At 44.0% G+C, this 22,810-nt stretch overlaps 1 protein-coding gene across 5 annotated transcripts in view; it reads left to right on the top strand.

The window, feature by feature from the left end:
- The window catches only part of CORO1C (coronin 1C), a 71,539-nt gene that overhangs the window by 34,676 nt on the left and 14,053 nt on the right, over positions 1-22,810 (top strand). For all 5 annotated transcript variants that reach the window (XM_083710098.1, XM_083710101.1, XM_083710099.1 and 2 more), the window contains exon 3: positions 9,049-9,171. In XM_083710098.1, the coding sequence (XP_083566224.1) occupies positions 9,049-9,171 (123 nt within the window). The remainder of the gene's footprint in view (positions 1-9,048; positions 9,172-22,810) is intronic.

Raw genomic sequence — 22,810 nt, 5'->3', positions numbered from 1 at the left:
GTCCCTAACATACGTATTGTTGGTCCAAATCTGATGATAAGGTTCAGGTCTCTGGGCCTTCTGCAAAAGAGCAGCACGACGAAAGCGGCGCTTCACAGTGTCCACAGAGGGGTGATTGGTAGTCACGGTGGCTTCCCAGGGGGGAGGAGGGCCAATGCGGTAGGGACGAAGATGGCTTTTCAACGTGCCAGGAAACACTGGAACAGCTGTGGAAGGTGACTTTATCCAGGGCACATCCTTGTGGCGATGTCTCCAGCTGCAGTGCGGGTTGAGATCAGGTGGAAGGTCATCACTGGCAGACAGCGTAGAATATGATTTCAAGGCGTTGGTGTCTCCTTGGGCGAAGACGAGGCAACAGAAGAGCGCCAAGGTCAAACGCACCGGGCTGGAACCCATCCTGTTTCTCCGTCCGCGACCCCAGGAAATCAAGGAAGTTGGACCCTTCCACTGTGGATCTGGAAGCAACCTGTAAGACACTAAAGGGCGCTGCAATACTTCTTCCTTCCTGAAATGAAGTTCAGCAGGCGTAAAATTCTGAGTATCCACAATGAGATTGAAAGGGATGTAGATGAGGGTCTCTGGGAGGATTGTGAACAATTTTCCCCACAAAATCAGCAAAAGTTATTTGAGTAGAAACGGCTGTCATCATCAAATGCATAAATTCTTCCTGGGAGAACGGCAGATAGACTGACTGTAAGCCCATTCCAGAGAGGACAAGGGCTCCATGTCGGCCTTTGCAGGATTTTGGGACACAGTGCAGGACAAAGCCGTGGCTAAAAGGCGGCCCACTGACTGGCAGGCTTTAAGCATATCAGCAATGGCAATATTTGGCGTTGTCATCAAAGGGCGCAGCGCTTGCTTACAGTCCTCATTTGCATTATCAAACGCAAGCTGGCGGACAATCACTTCTAGGGCTGCTACGTCCTGAACTTGCTGCTTGAGGGTGTTATACAAGCGATCGACAAATTGTCCATAAGGCTCTGTGGGGCCCTGGCGGACGCTGTTGGGTGTAGCATACACGTTACGCGGGGGGGCGGGGGCGGTATGAGGCAAATGAAGCCATTCCACAATAGACACAGTCCCAGGCTTCTGGCCAGTGGTGTATAATATGGCCGTTGGAAAGAGCGGGGTGGCAAACACTGCAAGCGATAGCTGGTCCATGGAAAGAGAAGGGATCCTGTCCACCATACATCTGCGTAGGTGATCATTCACGGTTGTTAGAGCCTCTTCCATTGCAGGGGTAACTGTGACCTTGTCTGCTGGATCCTTATGTCCTTTAAGGGCAGAAAATAGCGGAGACAGAGTGGAGGTGGGCTCAAACTGCTCGTGCCGGGCTGGGCCTCCCCCCGGGGCGGCAGGAACAATTACAGGAAAAAGATTTGGGGTGGCAGAATCAAAAGCCAGCAACGGAGCAGCGGCACGAAGAGATTCTTGGAGAGGAGTGGTAGATGGCTGTGCAGAAAGCGAAGAAGGTGGTGGAGGCTGAGGTGGGACAGGAGGAGCCGAAGGAGAGAGATCCGATGGTTTAGGAGGTGCATAAACCGGAGGATTCGAAGAAGGCAACGTGGGATGCAGAGGCGAAGGAGGAACCAAAAGGACAGGTGAAACAGGCGGTGAGGCAGCCAGGAGGATATTTGCAGGAGTTAAGCTCGACATAGCTTTGTAGACTTTACACCAGGCATGCAAAACTTTGACATCAATTTGAGGATGGTTGTGGAAAAAATGTCCTATTTTTTCCCCAGTCTTTTAAATCCCAAGTGCCATCCTGAGGAAACCAGGGGCAGTGGGTGTCCAAAGCTTGAATAAGCGCCTTGAGGTCGGCATCAAGTACAACAAGGTTGTTACTGGCAAGAAGGAACTTAAGTTCATCAAAAAAATTCTTTTGTGGCGCCGAAAGAGACTGCCCCATAACAGCAAAAGGAGCGGGAGCACTCACCGGGGATCCGAAGTGGATGAAAGACGCGCCTGGAACCCTTGCCGGACGAGGTGAGTGCTGAGAGGGCCGCAGCGTCGCGAAGTCCGAAATCAGTCGAAGTCCGAAAGAGACTGCCCCACAATGGCAGAAGGAAAGGGAGCACTCACCGGGATCCGAAGCGGATGAAAGACGCATGGTGAGCGCTGGACGATGAGAAACAACATGGAGTCCGAAGGTAGTCACACGGGGCACCAAATGACGAGGGCCTGCTCGTCATAAAATAATCAGTCTCACGCCAGAATGGATTGAAAGGGCCTAACCAGCCTCAAAGCTTAACTTAACTGCTAAAAAGCTGCTGCAGCCCAACATTTATTATGAACGGTAAAAAACATAGAACATTGTATCAACCAGCAGATAAAGACAATAGCATAAATGGAGATCACCCCATTATCAGGCTACACTATGTGGACCAATCACTGGCCTAGCATGAGGTGTTCACGCGCTGATCATGCCCAGCACAGCCTGCCCTGCCAAAAGGTCAGGCTGCAGTAAATTTCCACCCATGCACCCATTTTACCACATAGGCATAAACAACCATTTTCCTACACCTGAGGGCAGTCACAGTGGTTCAGAAGGGGTGACACAGAAAGGTATTCTGCTTCGTCTGGTTTCTAAGGAATGCAAGCTAGATACAGTGGTACCTCAGTTTACGAACTTAATCCATTCCGGAAGTCCGTTCTTAAACCAAAACCATTCTTAAACCAAGGCGTGCTTTCCCTGATGAGGCCTCCCACCACCGGTGCTCTTCTACCATTCGGATTCCATTCTTAGACCGAGGTAAAGTTCACAAACCAGGACACTACTTCCAGTTTAGTGGAGTTCGTAAACTGAATTGTTCATAAACAGGACTGTTCTCAAACTGAGGTACCACTGTACTCTTCTAGATTTTGCCATTCTCCTCCCCTCCCAATACAGTAGGAGCAACAAACTGCTGTTCAGTACTTGAAATGCAGTAGCTGTGCCAAGTACTCAGTTTCTTCCTCTGGCAAGCAAGTTGGCAGTTTTGTTCTGCCTGTATCTGTCACAGCTAATTTTGTGGTGAATTTCTGCGCATTGCCATAGATCTTTCCAGGGCAGATTTTCCATAGAAACTATTTTCAGGGCCCTTCGTTCTTGGACCTAGCACTTCTCTGTGTTCCGTCGTAAGCACATGGCGCTGGGCAATGAAGTCATTCGGCTGCTTGGTTTGTAGTCTTCCCAGTGGGTTGAGATACCAGCCCTATTACTACCTCTTAGCTATTTGTATATTTGAAAAACTATTTGAGTCGCACAGACCTGGTGAGGCTGCTCATGCTTTCTAAAAAAAATATCCTTGAGCCATAAATTATTTGAGTCCTGATAACAAATCACGTAGCTTTAAAGCTTGTCTCTTGCTGACCATGGCGGTCTCTAGCAAGAGTTTCTCCTGCACAACCTGCTTTGAGCTGAATGGAATGGGAGCAGGGAGGGGGATCCCACGGAGAGCCTTGTGTTCCTTCCGTTTACTCCAGCAGGGCCTGTGTGCTGGAGGAGTTCCTGTTGAATTGCAGCCTGTGGTCAGTGGATCAGTCTAAGGTAGTTTCCTGAGAAAAACATGGTGACCCTTTGTTTCACACACTGTTTTTGTTTCTACCTTTTCAAGATTTGGATCCTGCAAAGCAGGGCCCCACTTTCTAAGTGTGATGGTGCTCTGCGAAATGTAGAACTACAAACTGGATATTATTATTTATTAAATTATTATTTATTAAAGGTGTAAAAGGTGCTTTTCACAGCCAGTCCGTTGCTCTTTAAGACTTCCAAAGTACTTCTTTCAAATGGAACTATCTGTCAGAACCGCCCCCGATTACTATCAGCTCAACTCCAAACAGTGCTAAGTTATGCGTCCTGGGTGGTTCTGCTCTGGGCAAGACGTTTTTGATTCCAAAACCCCATATTCACGTTTCAATCATTAATTTTCCCACCTTGTTTCCCCACTCTTACAGTCCCATAGGACTATAAAGACACAATTTATATGCACATCTTGCTTCTTACCCCCCACCCCACCCCATGTTAGCTCATGAACATATTCAGTCTGCTACTGGTGCTGTGTAACAGGCTTAGGGGACTTTGAATGCGTTTTGCTCATCATCTGATAGCTGTTCATGTTTCAACCAGTTGCTTTGCTAGAGCTTTCAGTTGCTAACTGATGTTACTTGAAAGTATTCTGTGAGTTTTGATGGAAGGTACAAGCTTTGTGTCCCCAGAGCAACTTAAATGGCTCTGTAGCAGTCTTTTGGTGATGGTGGTGTTACTATATTCCCTGTTTCCTTATCTTAACAAAGGTTAGTCATGGAGAGCTTGGCCGGCTTGCTGGATGACTGATGGCCATTTGTCATGGTCTGCATCAACTCGATGGTCTTCATTTAAGTCTAGCACCTGGGTAGAACCCACCTGGTGTTGGTAGATGTGGGTGCTCTATAGATGCAGCAGGTCTTGTTAAATGAGGAGAGGTGGGACTGAGGTTTTGAACCTTGAGGTGGGAGTGAGTTGCTGCCAGGCCATAGGAGAAATTGTTTCTCTATGAAGGAGAGAGCTTAGTTTGCGTTTCAAACCCATTCTTTGTGATCCATTTTTCTCTCTCCCCCCCCCCCCCCCTGCTCCATTCTTCAGCATACAGAAAGCGGAATGTGCAAGTTGGTGCCACTTCCTTATTTCCAGCTGGGGCGATAACAGACATTCCTGAGGAAGTGACTTTCTACATTCAGTTATCTAAGAAGTATATTTCTGCAATTAGCTGCCTCTTTCTCTGAGAAAGACAGGGTTAGTCATGGTGGAAGACTGCACCAGTTTTCCTGCCCATCCTATCAGGACTTTTACACAGAAATCTATTTTGGCCTGTGTGACTTCATTAAATGGTCTTATTTGGTAAACTTTAAGCCCTCTGGAAGGGTTTGTGTAAAAAGCTAGCTTATTTATTTTATTTATTATTAAATTTCCATAGGATTCTTCATCCAAGGATCACATTGTGGTTTACAATATAAAAAGACAAAAGTATATAACATACTAACAAACAAATACGCGCCCCCCCCCAAAAAATAGCCCATAGATTGTGTAAATAGCCAAAGGCCTGAGAGAAAAGAAACAACAGGATGACCAAAGCAGTTTCTGTGCCAAAACTCAGCGTAAAGCCCAATTGAAATGGATCTAGAATATCAGTTTCCTCCAAGAGCATCTGGATCTGTTCCATGACCACCCACTCAAGAACTTTTCCCCCAAAAGGGAGATTAGCAACTGGCTGGTAGTTAGTTAGATTTTCAGAATCTAGGGAAGGTTTCTTGAGTGGTTTGGCCACTGCCTCCTTCAAACAGGCAAGGACCACTCCTTTGCGTAAGGAGGCAGTGATCACCTACCTTCCTGGCCCAACCAGATGTTCCTTTCCTGCTAGTTTTCATCACTCAGGCGGGGCGAAGGTCCAGAGCACGTGGCCACTCCAACTGATCCAGGCACCTTTTCTGCATCCTCAGGCCTTACCAGCTGAAACTCACCCAACACAACAGGACTAGACTGTGTTCTGGACACCCCTCGAGATTCATCTGCTTTAACAGTGGATTCAAGATCCCAGCAGATGCAAGCGATTTTGTAGTCAAAATGCTTTGCAAAACAAGTCAGTTAAGAGTTGTTTTAAGAATAATATCCCATACAACTACAGTGGTACCTCAGGTTACAGACGCTTCAGGTTACAGACGCTTCAGGTTACAGACTCCACTAACCCAGAAATAGTACCCCAGGTTAAGAACTTTGCTTCAGGATGAGAACAGAAATCGTGTTCCAGCGGCGCTGCGGCAGCAGGAGGCCCCATTAGCTAAAGTGGTGCTTCAGGTTAACAGTTTCAGGTTAAGAACAGACCTCTGGAACGAATTAAGTACTTAACCCGAGGTACCACTGTAATTGCTAGGAATTGTTCTGTGCTACAGCTGCTCATTTGTTTTTATCTTAGTTTTATCAACATCCATAATGATTGCTCTAAAGTGACCAGCCTACTTTTAGGCACTTAATTTTTTTGTGGCATTTAACATTAAAAACAAAACAAAACATCGTCATGATGCGTATTGCAGAAAGTAGTACTAACATACTGTACATGTTCGCCCTAGTGAGGAACCAGGATTGTATTTTGGGATCTCTCCCACCCAATGAGCAGGTTTGCACATAACACTAAGCCATGGTTAGTGACCATAGTTTGCTCTCAAGCCATTGAAACCAGGTTCTAATCCGGATTTCTCAATCTCTGATATGAGAGCAATTTGTAGCTAGTAGTAACTTTGTTTTGGACAACATAGTTAACCATAGTTACTTCAAATCAGGAGAAAGTATTGTTATTTTTCCATGAATAGAGTAAGAAGCCTATGAACTTGCAGGGTTCAAGAATGGTTTGGTGGTTGGTGAGATGACACATAAACTGGGCAAATCAGAGGGTGATTCACATGATCCTAAAAGTAAGCTAAAATGTGAGTTGCAGTGAATTGTTCTTGTGGGTGCCTCTGTTGCAGACCAAAGTCCCATTTGACTACAACTGACTCATTATTGGAAGCCTTTGTGGTGAGGAATTTAGTAGTTAAGTTTCATGGCTGAAAGCCCATCTTTTCCATTCTGAGGAGCCTCTGTAGGTCTTTATCTGGTCTGTGACCACTGAGAGACCCTGCCAGTCTGATTGGTGAAGCTCATCAAACAAGAAAAACTCCATTTTGATTCTGAGATTGTTTACCAAGTTTTTAGTAAGTAGTCATTATATGTGAATAAAAGACTCCTGGTTACATCCCAAACTGCGGCACACTTGGTGTAAGGGCCCTTGCAATTATATTTGTTTTTCTCTTAAGTGTATAAAAGGGCAGTAGACACAAATGACAGTAGACATAAAATGACACAAAGAGAGTGATAATTGTAGGTCTGCGTCTTAGCAAATGAATTGCCATTCATAAAAAATCATACGTTCCATTCATTTCACACAAGCTGCTGAGTGAGACTGAACTCTCAGCTGTTTGTCTGAATGTTTGGTGTTTGGTTTTAATCTTGTCCATACAGACGGGAGGCATTTGCAAGTTTAATATGTATGCACCAGCTAATTTTTCCCCTCTCAGTCAAAATCCTGATTGAGACATTAATACATGTCTGGATTACACAATGTTGGTTCTCTCTTAAGATAGTTCTGTATTTTTCTCTTTAAAATGTTCAAGTGTTGCCATGTTAGAGAGTTAAATTTTTCATAAGCCCCTCAACCTGTTGATTTTGTATTCCTTAGATGTAGTACCTATCTCCCCCCTCCCAGACCATTCATCTACCACTCCATTTAGATTTTGGCATAGAGCAAATACGTTTTCCTTCCTCCCCACCTTCTTCAGTGTCTTATATGCAAACTGGTGGGCAAAAAACTGGGAAGCAGATGTGGGGGAACTTTTTCGGGCCAGGGGCAGCCTTCCAGGGGGGCAGAGGCAAAGTGGGCAAAGCAGCAGAGGTCAGTTTTGTGCAGTTTCTACACACACTCACACAACCCTCTCTATCCTGACAAGCAAGGGGCATGATCAGAGCACAGTGACACATCCCAGGCAGGGCTAGTGAAGGGCGGTGGCCTAGAGGGAGTTGGGGGACCAGATGGACACATTCAGCCCTTGCACCTGAAGGACTCCACGCTGGTGTAGGGATGTCTTCCTCAGTAAGCTCACAGGCCTCTGAATCTTTGCCCTTTCTCCTCCGGAGTCATTTTCTTCCCCTCGGTCCTGTCCATGATGTTTCCTGTCGAGAGGGGTGGACCATCTTTCTGGATGGTGTTGAACTCCCAACCCCCCTCAGCCCTCAACGTTGGTGGGCTGGAGGATCACCACCCCAGCTTTAAGATACTGTGTTCATGCAGACAGAAGCTGCTGCCCAGGGGCTTGCAGATGATAGTGTGCTGGCTTGGTCTGACACACCATTGGCCAGCAAACAGTTTGGTGGTTCCTTAAAGGTTGCAGTAGCAATTTGCTCTTTGGTCAGAGGCTGTGCATCTAGTCCATCTCCATCTGGTCACAGGCACGAGATAGGCATTTAAGTGGCCATGCCCATGACATGTTCCTAGCTGTGAAGAAGAGATACCTCTCTATTCAGTTTTAGTGGAACTCTGTAAGGATTGCTTCTTGTTGCTGTGTCTCATAGTCCTTTAGGACTTGTCCCTCTCTCCTGATTTTGACAAGCAGGTTTAGGTCTGCCTGCAAGAGCTAATGGCTATCGCTGTTTCTGAAACCTTATGCACAGTCAACTCTGAATTGGGGGAAAAACTCACTTCCCTGGAATTAGCAGTGCAGTAATTGGATGCATCATCCAGGGTTCAAGCAGCACAAGGAGCAAAGAGTAGCTTAGGAAACCCAGTCATAGGTGTTTGTGTCTGAAAAAGGCAGCTGTCATGGATCTGCCTACAGCTCAATAAATGGGGTGAGTTTTAAACACTTAAACAAGTGCAAATCTTTGAAGAAATACAGCTTAAAGGTTTTTCTGACATTACAGCCATGCAAACTTTGAAATAAGTTTGGAAAGCTGCCCTAGCTGCAGGGAAAAGCATCCCTGCTTGCATACAGAAGGCCTCAACTTCAGTCCTTGCCATTTCCATTCAGAGGATCTCTGGTAGCATCAGTTAATGGGAAAGGCCTCCCTCATCCCATCCTAGAGAGCTGTCAGTCAGAGTAGGCAACACTGGGATAGATGGCCAAACAGTCTGATGGAACCCCAGGAGAGCTGCCGCCAATGTTTGTCTATGTGAATTTGAGCAATTAACTTTGCCTTCAGTTAACCTATTACAGTCAAGGTGTGACTGTTAAAAAACCTTAGCACCATACATTTCTATATTTTGTGTGTAAGAGATAATTTACTGAACTAATTTACCCAAAGTGCTGGCTTTGGGGGTGTGGAAGTTGTGACCTCCAGAGGTTTGACTGCAGTTCCCCTCATTCCTGACCACTGGCCTTCTGGCTGGGATGGATGGGAGTTGTTGTTCAGCAACATTTGGAGAGAGGCAGGTCGTCCATCCTGGGCTTGTTTGTATTTTGTTCCTTGTTCTGTACATTACAGCACTTTTTCACTCTCTTCAGACAGGTAGAATTGACAAATCCTACCCCACAGTTTGTGGCCATACGGGACCAGTGCTTGACATCGACTGGTGTCCTCACAATGATCAAGTCATCGCCAGCGGCTCAGAAGACTGCACTGTCATGGTGAGTCGCTGCATTAAGCATCTCAAAAAGTTGTTTCTTGCTTTCACTTGGAAGTAGTTTTGTAGCCCTTCATTAAGTTAGCCTTATGGTAGTCATTTTAACCTGGCAGCCAGTCATCCTTGTTCTAGCTTTAAAATGCATCTGCTGTGGGCTCATAGATGGGACACGGAAAGGCAGAAAATATTACTTGCATTGTCACAGCATGCAGAACTGGAGTGAGTAACACTGAAAGGAAAATTGGCCTTCACCGCACTTGAAATGGTTCTGTGCTGAATTTTTGTTTGTCTAAAAATTGAATTAAAAAGCCACAATATCAAGATAGGTGGATTTAATTTTATATAGCACTAAGTTCATACCTGTGTGTTGCACCTCTTAATCCATCTGACGTCTGGATTTGTTTTCTATCTCATGGTGGCTTATCCTGCACCATCTCCTGTGACCTCACTTTGGAAGACGTTGACATTTAAAAATAAGCAATTTGGGTTTGCAGAGTTCACCACTAAACAGGATTGTGTGCTAAAGGATGTTGGAACGTACTGTAAGAAACATAATTCAGAAGGCACATGAAATGTAATGAATGCCGTCTGGAGGTTCGATAGAAGTTAATTTGAGCTTCTTGACAGAGAGAGATATTTGCCTCTAACCCAAGCTGCTTGGAGAAACTTGTTTGGCATTGGAGGAGAGTGGTTTTTTTTTTTTACAGAGCAGTTTGGAGTTTGGTGACAACTGATTTTCTAATGTGTATAGGGGGGAAATGTCCAAAGCAGGGATCTTCTCCCTCCGTGCAACCCCCCCCCCCCGCATTCATTTTACCAGTAGAGAGACAAGAGGAATCAGGGGAAGTTTGAGTGTCTGTGGCCATTTGCTGTCTGCTTACTGGGGAGAACTGTGAAGACCCTCATTTGCTGTCATCTACCGCTGCCTCAGAATGATAACGCCATTTGTTCATTAGGGACCTAAAATATCTGAGGCTGTGTAGATACATAACTTGAGCAATGAGCTAGAAAATGGCATCTCTATCCTATTTTGTATTTAGGTATAGCCTTATCTTCAGGACTGACCCCAGGGAAAACCGGTTCTTCCTGTTGGATAGCTCAAGTTGACTCTAGTGATGTCACTTGCCTCCCTTCTCAGGACTGTTTTTTGTTGTTGTTTTAAATGTTAAGAGTTGATATGGTTTCTAACAAAATATATGTTCAATTGAATGCCTTAAGAAGGTGGTTTTTTATTTTTAAGTGTCATGAGGCTGGATCTCTCCCTCCTAATCAGGATTAAGCCCACATTTCAAACCTACCGCTTAGCACAGCTTCAGCACCTGGTGACAGGTTACTCCAGGGTGAGGAGCCTTGGACAGGTGGGAGATCCTGCCATCTTCATCTGTTCCCTCCCTCCCCCCCCCCCGACCCCTAACTTTGACAGGTGGCAGGAAAGCCAGCCTATCCACGCCCCTGGCACAGGGCTTCCCACACGCCTGGCAGCCAGCTAGTTGTCGGGCACCACAGCACCAGGGGGTTTGCCAGCCCAGTGCTTGGCAGCCCTGAACCTAGGGCTTGCAAAGCTTTCTGCAGGGCTGGGCAGGGCAATTGAGTCCCCACATATGGCATTGGGTGTGGAGCAGTTGGGCATGGTTTGAGGGGATTAACCTCACAGGCCAATTTGGGACCCCTTCCAGGCAGTGTTTGAAATCCCCTGGCTGCCATGCTCCACTTGCGACCAAGTGAAGTTGTCTTGTTGCCAGGTTTGGTGACTGGCATCTTCACGATCCGGCTGACGCCGTGCAGGTTGGCTGGGGAGGAAGGAGCATGTGGCTCCATTCAGGGGCTTTGGTGGGGAGAGGAAGAGGCAGCATCTACGTGCTGCAAAAGAATCTCGGAGAGGAGAGGAGGAGGAGGAGGAGGAGGAGGAGGAGGAGGAGGAGGAGGAGGAGGAGAGAAATTGGGCAGCTTGCACATGCTGGGGTGCAGCCTTCAGCTACTGCAGCCTGCCGTCATTGCCGAGAGAGGAGAGAGAGAGAACAGTAGCAGTAGCAGCAAAGCAGAAGTCCAGTCTGTCTCCTGCTAAGGGAACAGCGGCAGGAGCAAGCAGCTTAACTGCCCTGCCTGGCGCTCATGCCTGCCTCTCGTTCTATTTCCACCTATTCATTGTCCTCCTCCTGTTTTGTTCTTGTGTTTCTCTCTCATCTCAAGTGCATGGTTGGGATAAATGATAAACAATAGATAGTTATATTAATATTATAATTGCCTTTTCTCCTTGGTCAAGTTGAAGGGGGCGGGATAAATTTCATACCCTTTTGGCCGTAAGCTTAATGTCCACGCCTCTTCCTGGCTTGGAACAGTGTCATGTGATTTGGCCCAACTTGTTGATTCCAGGTAGAGCCCTGACACAAGAAAGCTGTATTAAGATGCAGTGTGGGGAATCAAACTTTTAAAAAATGACTTTTTATACTGATTTTAAGGTATCTGTTTTGTTTTTGGATTAAAATATTGTAAGTCACTTTCAGTTCCCATGGCAAAAAAGTAACAACAGTCATACCCTGGAAGTTCCAAAGGAGCTACAAGGAGAAATTAAACATTGGGAGGAATTTCAGAGTTTAAGATTATTAGAATTTTATGTGGGAGATGGAAGGGGAACTAGGGAGAATGATCCAGAGAAGCGGTTTCCAAACTTCCCACCCACAGTTCACTTGAAAACTGCTGAGCATCTGGGTGGATTACTTAATAGTTTTTCTACCTGTGCCTTGCAATCTTATGGAATTCAATGTAATACAATTAATACAAATCATTAGAAACAAAAGAAGCAATGGACATACAATTAAAATCAATGTGAATATTTATTGTGATGGATGTGCCGCTAATTCCAGGTTGAAATGGCCCGACTGGCCATTCATTCCCCATCCCTACATTACATGCAGTTGGGAATTTCTTTCCCTGTTTTATTTTAAATTGAAAAGCAGCCTTGGGGACAGCAATTAAGGGGGGGTGGAGGAAAAATAGGTTACTGAGCTATTTGCTCAAAATCCTTATGGAGGGGGATATGGGGAACCAAAGGAAAGTATGGTAAATGTGCGTGGGGATAGTGATCTTGGGCTGACATGCAGCACCAAGAGCGAAGAGTAATAGCTTTTCTGCTATTAATAGTACCTTTCTAGGCTGCTTTTCAGTTTTTGAGATAACAGCTCCAAACTAAGAAATTTACACCATCACGTGGCTGAGGCCCTGCTCCATGTCCTCAGAGGCGACCACTTTTGAAGTCCCATAATTCCTCAGAGATTCTCCAAGCAGCTTCGCTTTGCTCATTTTGCCACCAGAGCAAAATATTTTTACGTTTTTAAACTCTTCCTAAACACACTGATGGCAGTCAGTCTCTGATTGAGTTTCCCTTTTACCCTCTTCTTACAGGGGGGCCCCCACAGACTCCCATCCAGGTCCATTCAGACCCATGTCTGCTTATCTTCAGCAGAGCGAGAAGACTTGCATGTTTTTTTTAAAAAATAATAAGTGTTTTTTCACAATGCAGAGAGGTGAGCAGTCCAGCCCTTTTGGCTTCTTTCTTGCTTAACTTCTAGAGGGGTTTGTTGTAAAATGCTGCCATGAGGCCGCCTAGTCTGAATGCTCACTTTGAAGAATGATTTTTCTCATGCCAGGAAATAAGGAACTGCTTAAATGTGGATTCTTCAGAACCTTTTGAATGTTGGTAATGTACTGCAGGTTTTGTCTTCCTCAGCTGGAAAATGTTGGATTATATTAGGGTTTTGTGGAGGATGCCAAATGGCTCTTCTCAAATGGGAGGAATTAATTTCAGCCTGAGTCATTCAGTCTGTTCTGCTGGTTTGCTGGACATCCAGGATCTTCAAAAAAGCAAAAGGTTTGAGTTGACAGTGATGCCAATCATGACCATTGGCTTGCTAAGTGAATCCTTGAAGTTCCAGACAAATGCATTACTGTATGCTGATAGCTGTGGGTTTTCTCAGTAAGTCACTGGTGGCCTATAGTTCCCTTGAAGCACCTGGATGTCATGGGTGGTAGATGGGTGTGATATAAGACAGAACCCCTGTGAGACGAGAAATAATTATAACTAGATCCCGCCATGGAGGGATCTCAAAACTGAACTGGTAAACTCATTATGGACTCCGAGACAAAGCACTCTCTTGAGGCAGAGTAAAATCCAGGAGAGAAATGGAGAAAGCAGAGCTGAGGGGGTGAGGAATTTCTAACCAGGGTTGAGTTTGAGGCCAAGCTCACTTTGGTGCAGCACTTCTTTGTACATGTGCAGAGAACATTTCCTTTGCCACCAAATTAACTACAGGTTCTTTCTACACAGTTGGAATTGGGGACCCACCTCCCAGATCAGAGGATGTGGCTTCTCTTCAGCCCTAGAAATTCATCTTTGTAGAAAGGAACAGCTGAACCCCCCCCCCCTCTTCCCAAGTGGCTGCCTTTGTCATGTTTAGGGACTGTTTTGCCAGATGTGGCTGCTTTAGTTTGTTCCTTGTGGACATTCATGTGGCAAATTGGTTTGGGAAAGGAAGAATACAAAAACATTGGAGCGATTCTATTCTAGAATTCTATCTTGGCATAGAATTCTAGAGTTGGAAGGGATCCCCAAGGGTCATCTATTCCAACCTTCTGTAATCTAAACTAAGCATCCATGGCAGATAGCCACCCGACTTCTGCTTAAAAATCCACCACCTTCCAAGGGAGTCCATTCCACTATGGAACAGCTCTTACAGTCACAAAGTTCATCCTGGTGTTTAGTCGGAATCACTTTCCTTGTAACCTGAAGCTATTAGTCCTACCCTCCATCCTCCATGTGACAGCCCATCCGATATTTGAAGGTGGCCATCATATCTCCTCTCAGTCTCTTCTTCTCCATGTGAAACATAGCCAGTTCTCTCAACCATTCCTCATAAGGCTTGGTTTCCAGGCCCCTAGCATCTTGGTTGCCCTCACCTGCACACATTGCAGCTTGTCAATATCCTTCTTAAATTGTGGCGCCCAGAACAGGTGTGGTCTGAGCATGGCAGAATAGAGTGGTACTACGACTTCCCTTGATTGGAACAATGTACTTTTCTTGATATAGCCTAGAATAGTATTAGCTTTTTTTTGCTGCTGCATCACACTGTTGACTCATGTTCAGCTTGTGGTCTACCAAGACCCCAGAACCTTTTTACATGTACTACTGGCAAGCCAGGTGTCCCCCATCTTATATTTGTGCAGCTACTTCTTCCTGCCTTAGTGTAGATCCTTACATTTGTCCCTATTGAAATTCATTTTGTTAGTTTGGGCCCAGTTCTCCAATTTGTTACAGTCATCTTGAATTCTGAGTCTATCTATGACCTTGGCTATGCCTACCAGTTTGGTGTCATCTACAAATTTGATGAGCATCCCCTGAATACTTTCATCCAAGTCATTTATAAAGACGTTGAACAACAAGGGGCCTAGGACGGAACCCTGCAGAACCCCACTTGTCACTTTTTTCCTGGGTGATGAGGAACCATTAGTGAGCGCTCTTTGTAATTAATAAATGTTGCACACTGCCTTAAGGCCTCTTGTAGCTGAACAGTAGTATTTTATTCTTCTATAGATAAACAACCAACAACTTAGCAATTAGAGACATCACTGAAGACTACCCAACCTCCCTATAGGCAGATCATAACACCTTGCTCAATAACCTCTGCATAGACTTTCTGCAAGCAAATTGGGATGAATATTCCAGAAACCGATTGTCTGAAGGAATCCTGTGAAGCTCTGCTGTTTTTTGAGGGCAGCTGTCAACGAAAATGGTTGTCAGAGGTGTCACTTGTTGGAATGAATGCATCTGACATCATGTAAATTCTTGGCACCTAGACTTCTGGTGTCAGCCAAATCTAGGAATGCTTTTGTGGTCAGAATGTTTATGAATTATGGAAAAATGGGGCCAGTGTAAAACTAGGTATGTTTGACCCAGTCTTGGTATTGCTTTAGTTACCTTATTTTGCATGACATTGAGGGCTTAGCTGACCACATGTGTGTTTGGGTCTTCCTGGTCAAGTATGTCTTTTCTTGTAAGCATTCAAGTTGGCACATGTATTAGGTTCTCAGTTTGTGCACCTGGAGCAAAACTGGTAGTTGCTTGGGCATTTCCCATTATGTAATGTTTGGCCTCCTGAGTGTAGTCCCTCTGCAGTCAGCAGTGCCCGACTGGTTGTGAATTTACCAGAGCGCAGCATTTCAAGAGAGCTGCAACTGATAGGTCTGTAGGCCAACCCTCGCAAGGAAAGAAAGAGAGGCTGTGTACACCATATATACCCCAGACCATACTTTGAGCACTCCTGCAGAAAAGAATTTGGACCTGTTTGTCTTCCTCCATGTTTCATAGACCTGACTCAGGCCTGTCTTGGCTTCTGCTGCTGTGCTGTTATCTGATCTGTCTGTTAGTCCTCCTGCTTCCCCAATTACCTGTGGAAATCTTCCAGTAGTGTACTCTTTCACACTTCAATCCAGTTAAACAGCTCCGTTCATGTTAAAGGGTTGGCGTCTCTCCTTATGTTGCAGGCCGTATGGCTGCCTTGATATCATCAAGGCAAGTGGAGGAAAGATCCGAATGAATGCAACCAAACACTGGTAAGGGCTCATTATTGAGCCTACCTAGTGGCAGTGAAGCCAGCAAAGAAGGCATACTTTGCTGCCTTCATTGCATCCTCATTATGTCATCCAGCAGAGCTTTTCCGGGTTGTACAGGGCCTTTTACAGGCTGGCCCAAAGGAAGGGATAGGACCAAAGTAGCTCACTGTGACTTGTTTGCAAAGCATTTTGAGGATAAGATCACTTGCATCCACCTAGACCTTGACTCTGCTGTGATAGCAGATGAATCTCATGGGGTGTCCAGAGCTCAGTCTAGTCCTGTTGTGCTGGATGAGTTTCAGTTGGTAAGGCTTGAGGATGTGGACAAGGTGCTCGGATCAGGGAGGTGATCAATGCCTCTTTAGAGAGGGGGTGGTCCCTGCCTGTTTGAAGGAGGCAGCGGTAAAACCACTCCTTAAGAAACATTTCCTGGATTCGAAAAATCTAACTACTAGTTGCTAATCTCCCTTTCTTGAGCAAGGTTCTGGAGCAAGTGGTTGCAGACCAGATCCAGGCGCTTTTGGAAGAAACTGATTTTCGGGATTCATTTCAATCGGGGTTTCGGCCCGGTTTTGGCACAGAAAGTGCTATGGTTGCCCTGTATGATGACCTCTGTCGAGAGAGAGACAAGGGAAACACGTCCCTGTTAATTCTTCTCAACCTCTCAGCAGCTTTTGATACCATCAACCAACGCATCCTTCTGGAGCGACTCTCCAAACTAGGGGTGGCTGGCACCGCTTTGTGGTGGTTCCAGTCCTACTTGGGTGGTTGTTCCCGGAGGGTGTGACTTGGGGAATGCTTTTCAGCCCCGTGGAACCTTCAATGTAGGGTTCCGCAGGGCTCAATCCTATCCCCCATGTTGTTTAACTTCTACATGAAACCGCTGGGTGGGGTTATCCGGAGGTTTGGAGTACATTGTCAGCAGTATGCTGATGACACTCAGCTCTGTTTCTCCTTTACATCTGCAGTGGAAATGCTGGACTGGATGAGAGCCAACAAAGTGAAGCTCAATCCAGATAAGACAGAGGCACTGTTAGTGGGTGGTTCCCTAGATCAGATGGGTGGGAGATCACTTGTTCTTTTTTAAAAAAATAATTTTTATTGATTTTAACATATAAATTATAAAATGTACCTCAAAACCTGTCACTTATACAATCTTTTTAGACTTCCATCAGCACCGTTTTAACCACTTCTTATGCATTTCTTAACTTTATATTGCCTTTACATCTCTTAACAAATCATCCTTCGCCCTTCTCCATTTTTGCAATACTTCCAATAATACTCCTCACAAAACTTCTTGCAAACCTACAAACGTCGTCTGATCTTCACAAATACTTTTCAAATAGTCCATAAATTTACTCCAGTCTTCCGTGAATTTCTGGTCCCGCCAGTTTCTAATCCTTCCTGTTCTGCATAGTCCATTAACTTCATCCTCTATTCTTCAATCGTCGGTAATTCTTCTTGCTTCGATTTTTGGTCCAAGGAGATCACTTGCTCTTGATGGGGTTACACTTACTCTGAAGGAGCAGGTTCGTAGCTTGAGGATCCTCCTGAATCCTTGAGGCTCAGGTGGCCTCAGTGGCCCAGAGTGCCTTCCATCAGCTTCGGCTGGTGGCCCAGCTACGCCCCTATCTGGACAGGGACAGCCTAACTACTGTTCTCTATGTTCTGGTAACCTCAGTGTTAGATTACTGAAATGCGTTATAAGTAGGGCTTCCTCTGAACTTCAGATGGTGCATAAATTTGGTGGCCAGGTTGCTCACCAGAGGAAGACGGTTTGAGCATCTTACACCAATCCTGGTCCAACTGCACTGACTACCACTTAGTTTCTGGGCCAATTCAAAGTGCTGGTTTTGACCTATAAAGCCTTAAACGGCTCAGGACCACAATACCTCAAGGACTGCATGCTTCCATATGAACATACCCGAACCCTGAGATCATCTTCTGAGGCCCTTCTTCATGTGCCTCCTCCACAAGAGGTCCGGAGGGTGGCAACACGAGAACGGGCCTTATCTACAGTGGCTCCCCAGTTGTGGAATGCTCTCTGTGTTGTTCTCCCCACGTGAACAGTGACATTTCTGCACTTTTCTAAATCTCAGCTCTCCACATATTTCTCATGCTTTTCAGAAAAAGCCCCAATAAATTCAGGAAACTGATTTGGACACACCAAAACACAGTTGGCGTGCTGCAAGAAACTGAGAGTACAAATAGTTTTTTTCCTTAATCTGGTTTTTAGTGTTGCAGAGTTTTAAATCCGTTTCAAATTTTCAAGAACTATCATCTGTTTTAGCTGTCTGTGGCTTTTTCCAGCTCCCTAAGCTTCATGATCAGACAATTGCTTTGCTGTTTTGACTAGGCAAATTCCGCCCATTAAATTGGAAGGGCTTGGGGTTCTTTTTGAATTACCTGCTTTGCTTTGAATGTTGGCTCAAACTTTTCAGTGGGCCCTCATGAGAAACTCTGATGTGAGTGTTGCCTCTTCTGGCCTTGGGAGGGCAATAGCCACTTGGCTTTGCTTGCTTTAGAGTCTTGGATGTGAATTCTGCTGGAGCCTGTAATAATATACAGTGGTACCTTGGGTTAAGTACTTAATTCATTCCGGAGGTCCGTTCTTAACCTGAAACTGTTCTTAACCTGAAGCACCACTTTAGCTAACAGGGCCTCCCGCTGCTGCCACGCCGCCGGAGCACGATTTCTGTTCTCATCCTGAAGCAAAGTTCTTAACCTGAAGCACTATTTCTGGGTTAGCGGAGTCTGTAACCTGAAGCGTATGTAACCCGAGGTACCACTGTATTCTCATCAGAAGCAGGCAGTAAGAGACTATAGAGCAGGTTGTTACTTTGCTGCCATCTGCTGGTGGTTAATTCTGCTTCCTCAGCAGTTCTCCCCACTTTTGTATGTAGGTCAGCTCTGGTTCAGAAACCATGATTGGCCAGTGGTGACTCATGCAGAAGATCCCCAGGGGACACTTCCTTATTAGCCTTGTCGTCCCTGAAAGCCCTGTAAGGAGGATCCTGGGGTTCAAAGGCTGCTGTGGATGGGTGCGCTGGTGGCTGTTGGTTCAGACTTTGGCCTTCTGGCCTGTAGGAAGACATGCAAGCATCTTTAGGCACCAGGCAAAATGTTTCTCTCTAACCAGACCTTTGGCTAATTAAACATTCTATTTTTTAAAAAAATAATTTTTTATTAATTTTCCACACAAATAAAAACAAAACAGTCAACACACACAAACAAACACAAACATATAAACATGTATAATTTCAAATCTTTTTTTAATAACCTTACTTCTCGGACTTCCCCCTCCCTCCCCTTCTCTGCTTCCCTATTTTAAAAGTTTCTTCAACAACCCTTCAGACCGGTTAATTAATCACTTATTGTCTTTTTAAATTTCTTCTGGTAATTAATCTATCAATCAATTACAGCTGTAATTCCATATTTTCCTTTACCTTGACATTTTAACATTCATCAATATTACAACAGTTCTTAAGATATACTTTAAACTTCTTCCAATCTTCTTCCACCGTCTCTTTCTCTTGGTCACGAATTCTGCCAGGCATCTCTGCCAGTCCCATATAGTCAATCACCTTCACCTGCCATTCTTCCAGCGTGGGTAGTTCTTGTGTCTTCCAATACTTTGCTAGGAGAATCCTTGCTGCTGTGGTGGCATACATAAAAAACGTTCTATCCTTCCTTGACACCAATTGGCCGACCATGCCCAGGAGAAATGCCTCTGGTTTCTTATGGAAAGTACATTTAAGTACCTTTTTAATTTCATTATAAATCATTTCCCAGAAGGCCTTAATCCTCGGGCAAGTCCACCAAAGGTGATAGAAGGTACCTTCAGTCTCATTGCATTTCCAACATTTATTATTGGGCAAATGATAGATTTTTGCAAGCTTGACTGGGGTCATGTACCACCTATAAATCATTTTCATAATATTTTCTCTTAAGGCATTACATGCCGTAAATTTTATCCCGGTGGTCCATAACTGTTCCCAGTCAGCGAACATAATGTCATGACCAATGTCTTGTGCCCACTTTATCATAGTTGGTTTGACTGTCTCGTCTAGTGTATTCCACTTCAACAGCAGGTTGTACATTCTTGATAGGTTCTTAGTATTGGGTTCTAACAGTTCTGTTTCTAGTTTTGATCTCTCCACCTGGAAGCCAATTTTCCTGTCTTGTTTAAACACCTCCATTATTTGATAATAATGAAGCCAGTCTCGTACCTTGGACTTTATTTTCTCAAAACTCTGTAGTTTAATTTTTCCACTCTCTTGCTCTAGGATTTCGCAATATTTTGGCCATTTAGAATCCATATTAGGTTTTTTCACCTCCTTAGCCTCCATTGGTGATAACCACCTAGGAGTTTTATTTTCCAGCAAGTCTTTATATCGAATCCAAACATTGTATAATGCTTTCCTGACAGTATGATTTTTAAAACCTTTATGAACTTTTACCTTGTCATACCATATATATACATGCCAACCGAATCTGTTATCAAATCCTTCCAAATCCAGAATGTCTGTGTTCTCAAGAAGTAGCCAATCTTTCAACCAGCAGAAAGCTGCCGATTCATAATACAATTTTAAGTCCGGCAGGGCAAACCCCCCTCTATCTTTAGCATCAGTTAATATCTTAAATTTTATTCTGGGCTTTTTGCCCTGCCAGACAAATTTAGATTTGTCTTTCTGCCACTTCTTGAAACAGTCCAATCTGTCCACAATCTGTAATGTCTGAAACAAAAATAACATTCTAGGCAATACATTCATCTTAATTACAGCAATTCGGCCTAACAAGGAAAGCTTCAAGTTTGACCATATTTCTAGATCTTTCTTTACCTCTGTCCAACATTTGTCATAGTTATCTTTAAATAAGTTCACATTTTTAGATGTCATATTAATCCCCAAATATTTAACTTTCTTTGCCACCATTAATCCAGTTTCATTTTGAAACCTCTCTCTTTCAACATTTGTTAAGTTTTTCTCCAAGACTTTAGTTTTTTGCTTATTCAACTTAAATCCTGCTACCTGACCAAAATCTTGAATTATTTCTAAAACTCTTTTTGTACTAGTATCTGGCTGTTGTAGGGTCAATACTAAGTCATCTGCAAAAGCCCTCAGTTTATATTGTTTGGCTCCGACCTGAATTCCTTTAACCAGCTGGTCTCTCCTGATCATGTTTAACAAAACCTCCAAGACAGAGATAAAAAGCAATGGGGATATTGGGCACCCCTGTCGTGTCCCTTTTTCTATAAGACGTTCTTCAGTAACCACATTATTTACAATTAACTTTGCTTTTTGTTCAGAATATATTGCACCTATACCATTTTCAAACCTTTGGCCTACCCCCATCCCATGGAGATTCTTCTTCATAAAACTCCAAGAAATGTTGTCAAAATCTTTCTCCGCATCCACAAATATTAGTACAGCCTTCGTATTGATGTTAACTTCTAACAGTTCTATAATGTCAATTATGTTTCTTACATTGTCTGACATATGTCTCCCAGGGAGAAAGCCGGCCTGGTCCTTGTGAATCTCCTCCAGCAACACCTTCTTCAGCCTTTTTGCTAAAATGTCAGCAAATATTTTATAATCCACATTAAGTAATGATATAGGGCGGTAGTTCTTGATCTGGTTCTTTTCAGTCTCAGTTTTTGGTATAAGTGTAATAAATGCTTCTTTCCACGATTCGGGTGCCTTTTTCCCCTCTAAAATTTCATTGCAGACCTCCTTCAACGGTTGTATTAACCATTCCTTCAGAGCTTTATAATATCTGGAGGTCAATCCATCCGGTCCTGGAGATTTCCCCAATTTCATATTCTGGATGGCACCCTCTATTTCTTGTTCTGTTATTTTCTCATTCAAAACCATCGTTCATCGCTGTGAAATTCTTTGTAGTCCATATTTTTTAAGAAAATCATCTATGTCTCCTTCATTCTCCGGCCCTCATGCGTAAAGTCTTCTGAAATAACTCTGAAAACAATTACTGATCTCATTTGGTTTAAAAATGTTCTTTCCTTCCACCTCCAAACTTGTAACAGTATTCAGTTTTTGTCTCTTCTTCAATTGCCATGCAAGAAGTTTCCCACATTTATCTGCTGATTCAAATGTCCTTTGTCTCATTTGCTTAATTTTCCATTCTATCTCTTGATTCATCAGTTCCATGTACTGCATCTGGTAGAACTTAATTTCTCTCAAAACCTCATGAGACTTTGGTTTGGATCTCAATTTCTTTTCACCTTCTTTTATCTTTTCCAAAATCTTATCTTTCTTCTCATTTTGTCTCTTCCTCTTTAAGGAGTTCTGTTGTATTAGGAAACCTCGCATCACGGCTTTACTTGCGTCCCAAATTACTCTTTTCTCCACCTCTGTCTTCAGGTTTATCTCAAAGTAGTCTTTCAAAGTTTTTTGGGCCTTTTTGTAGATCTCTTCATCTCTAAATAGGGTGTCATTCATTCTCCATCTGAAGGAACCAGCTGTTGTTAATTTCATCTCCATCTTTATAGCATTATGGTCGGAGCAAGTCTTTGGGCAGATTTCTACTTTTTTTTATCTTTGGAGCCATCCCACTAGTAATCCATATTTGGTCAATTCTTGTCCATGTCATTTTTGCTTCGGAGAAAAAGGTTCCCTCTCTCTCAAGAGGGTTCCTTGTTCTCCAGATGTCAATCAGGTCCATATTCTCAGTCATTTCGAAGAAAGTCTTTGGTAATCTCCCGTCCTTAGAGACCACCTGTCTTTGTGCTTTATCCATGTTTGTAGAGACCACGCCATTCATGTCTCCCATCATAATTACATTATAGTCCAAATAGTCCATTAAAGTCTCATGCAACTTCTTAAAAAATTCTGCCTTCCCTTCATTTGATGCATAAATTCCAACTGTCAAAAATTTTTCTCCTTGAACTTGTATTTCAATTGCCAAAAATCTTCCTTGTTCATCTTTAAAAATTAGTTTTGGGGCCAACTTCTCCTTTGCATAAATCACGACTCCTCTTTTCTTTACTTTATCTGCTGAAATGAATTCCTGCCCTATTT

This window comes from Podarcis gaigeae (assembly GCF_964106915.1).
Source record: "Podarcis gaigeae genome assembly, chromosome: 13".
NCBI classification, from domain to species: domain Eukaryota; kingdom Metazoa; phylum Chordata; class Lepidosauria; order Squamata; family Lacertidae; genus Podarcis; species Podarcis gaigeae.
Note: the sequence above shows the minus strand (reverse complement) of the source record. Positions and strands in the feature narration are given on the sequence as shown.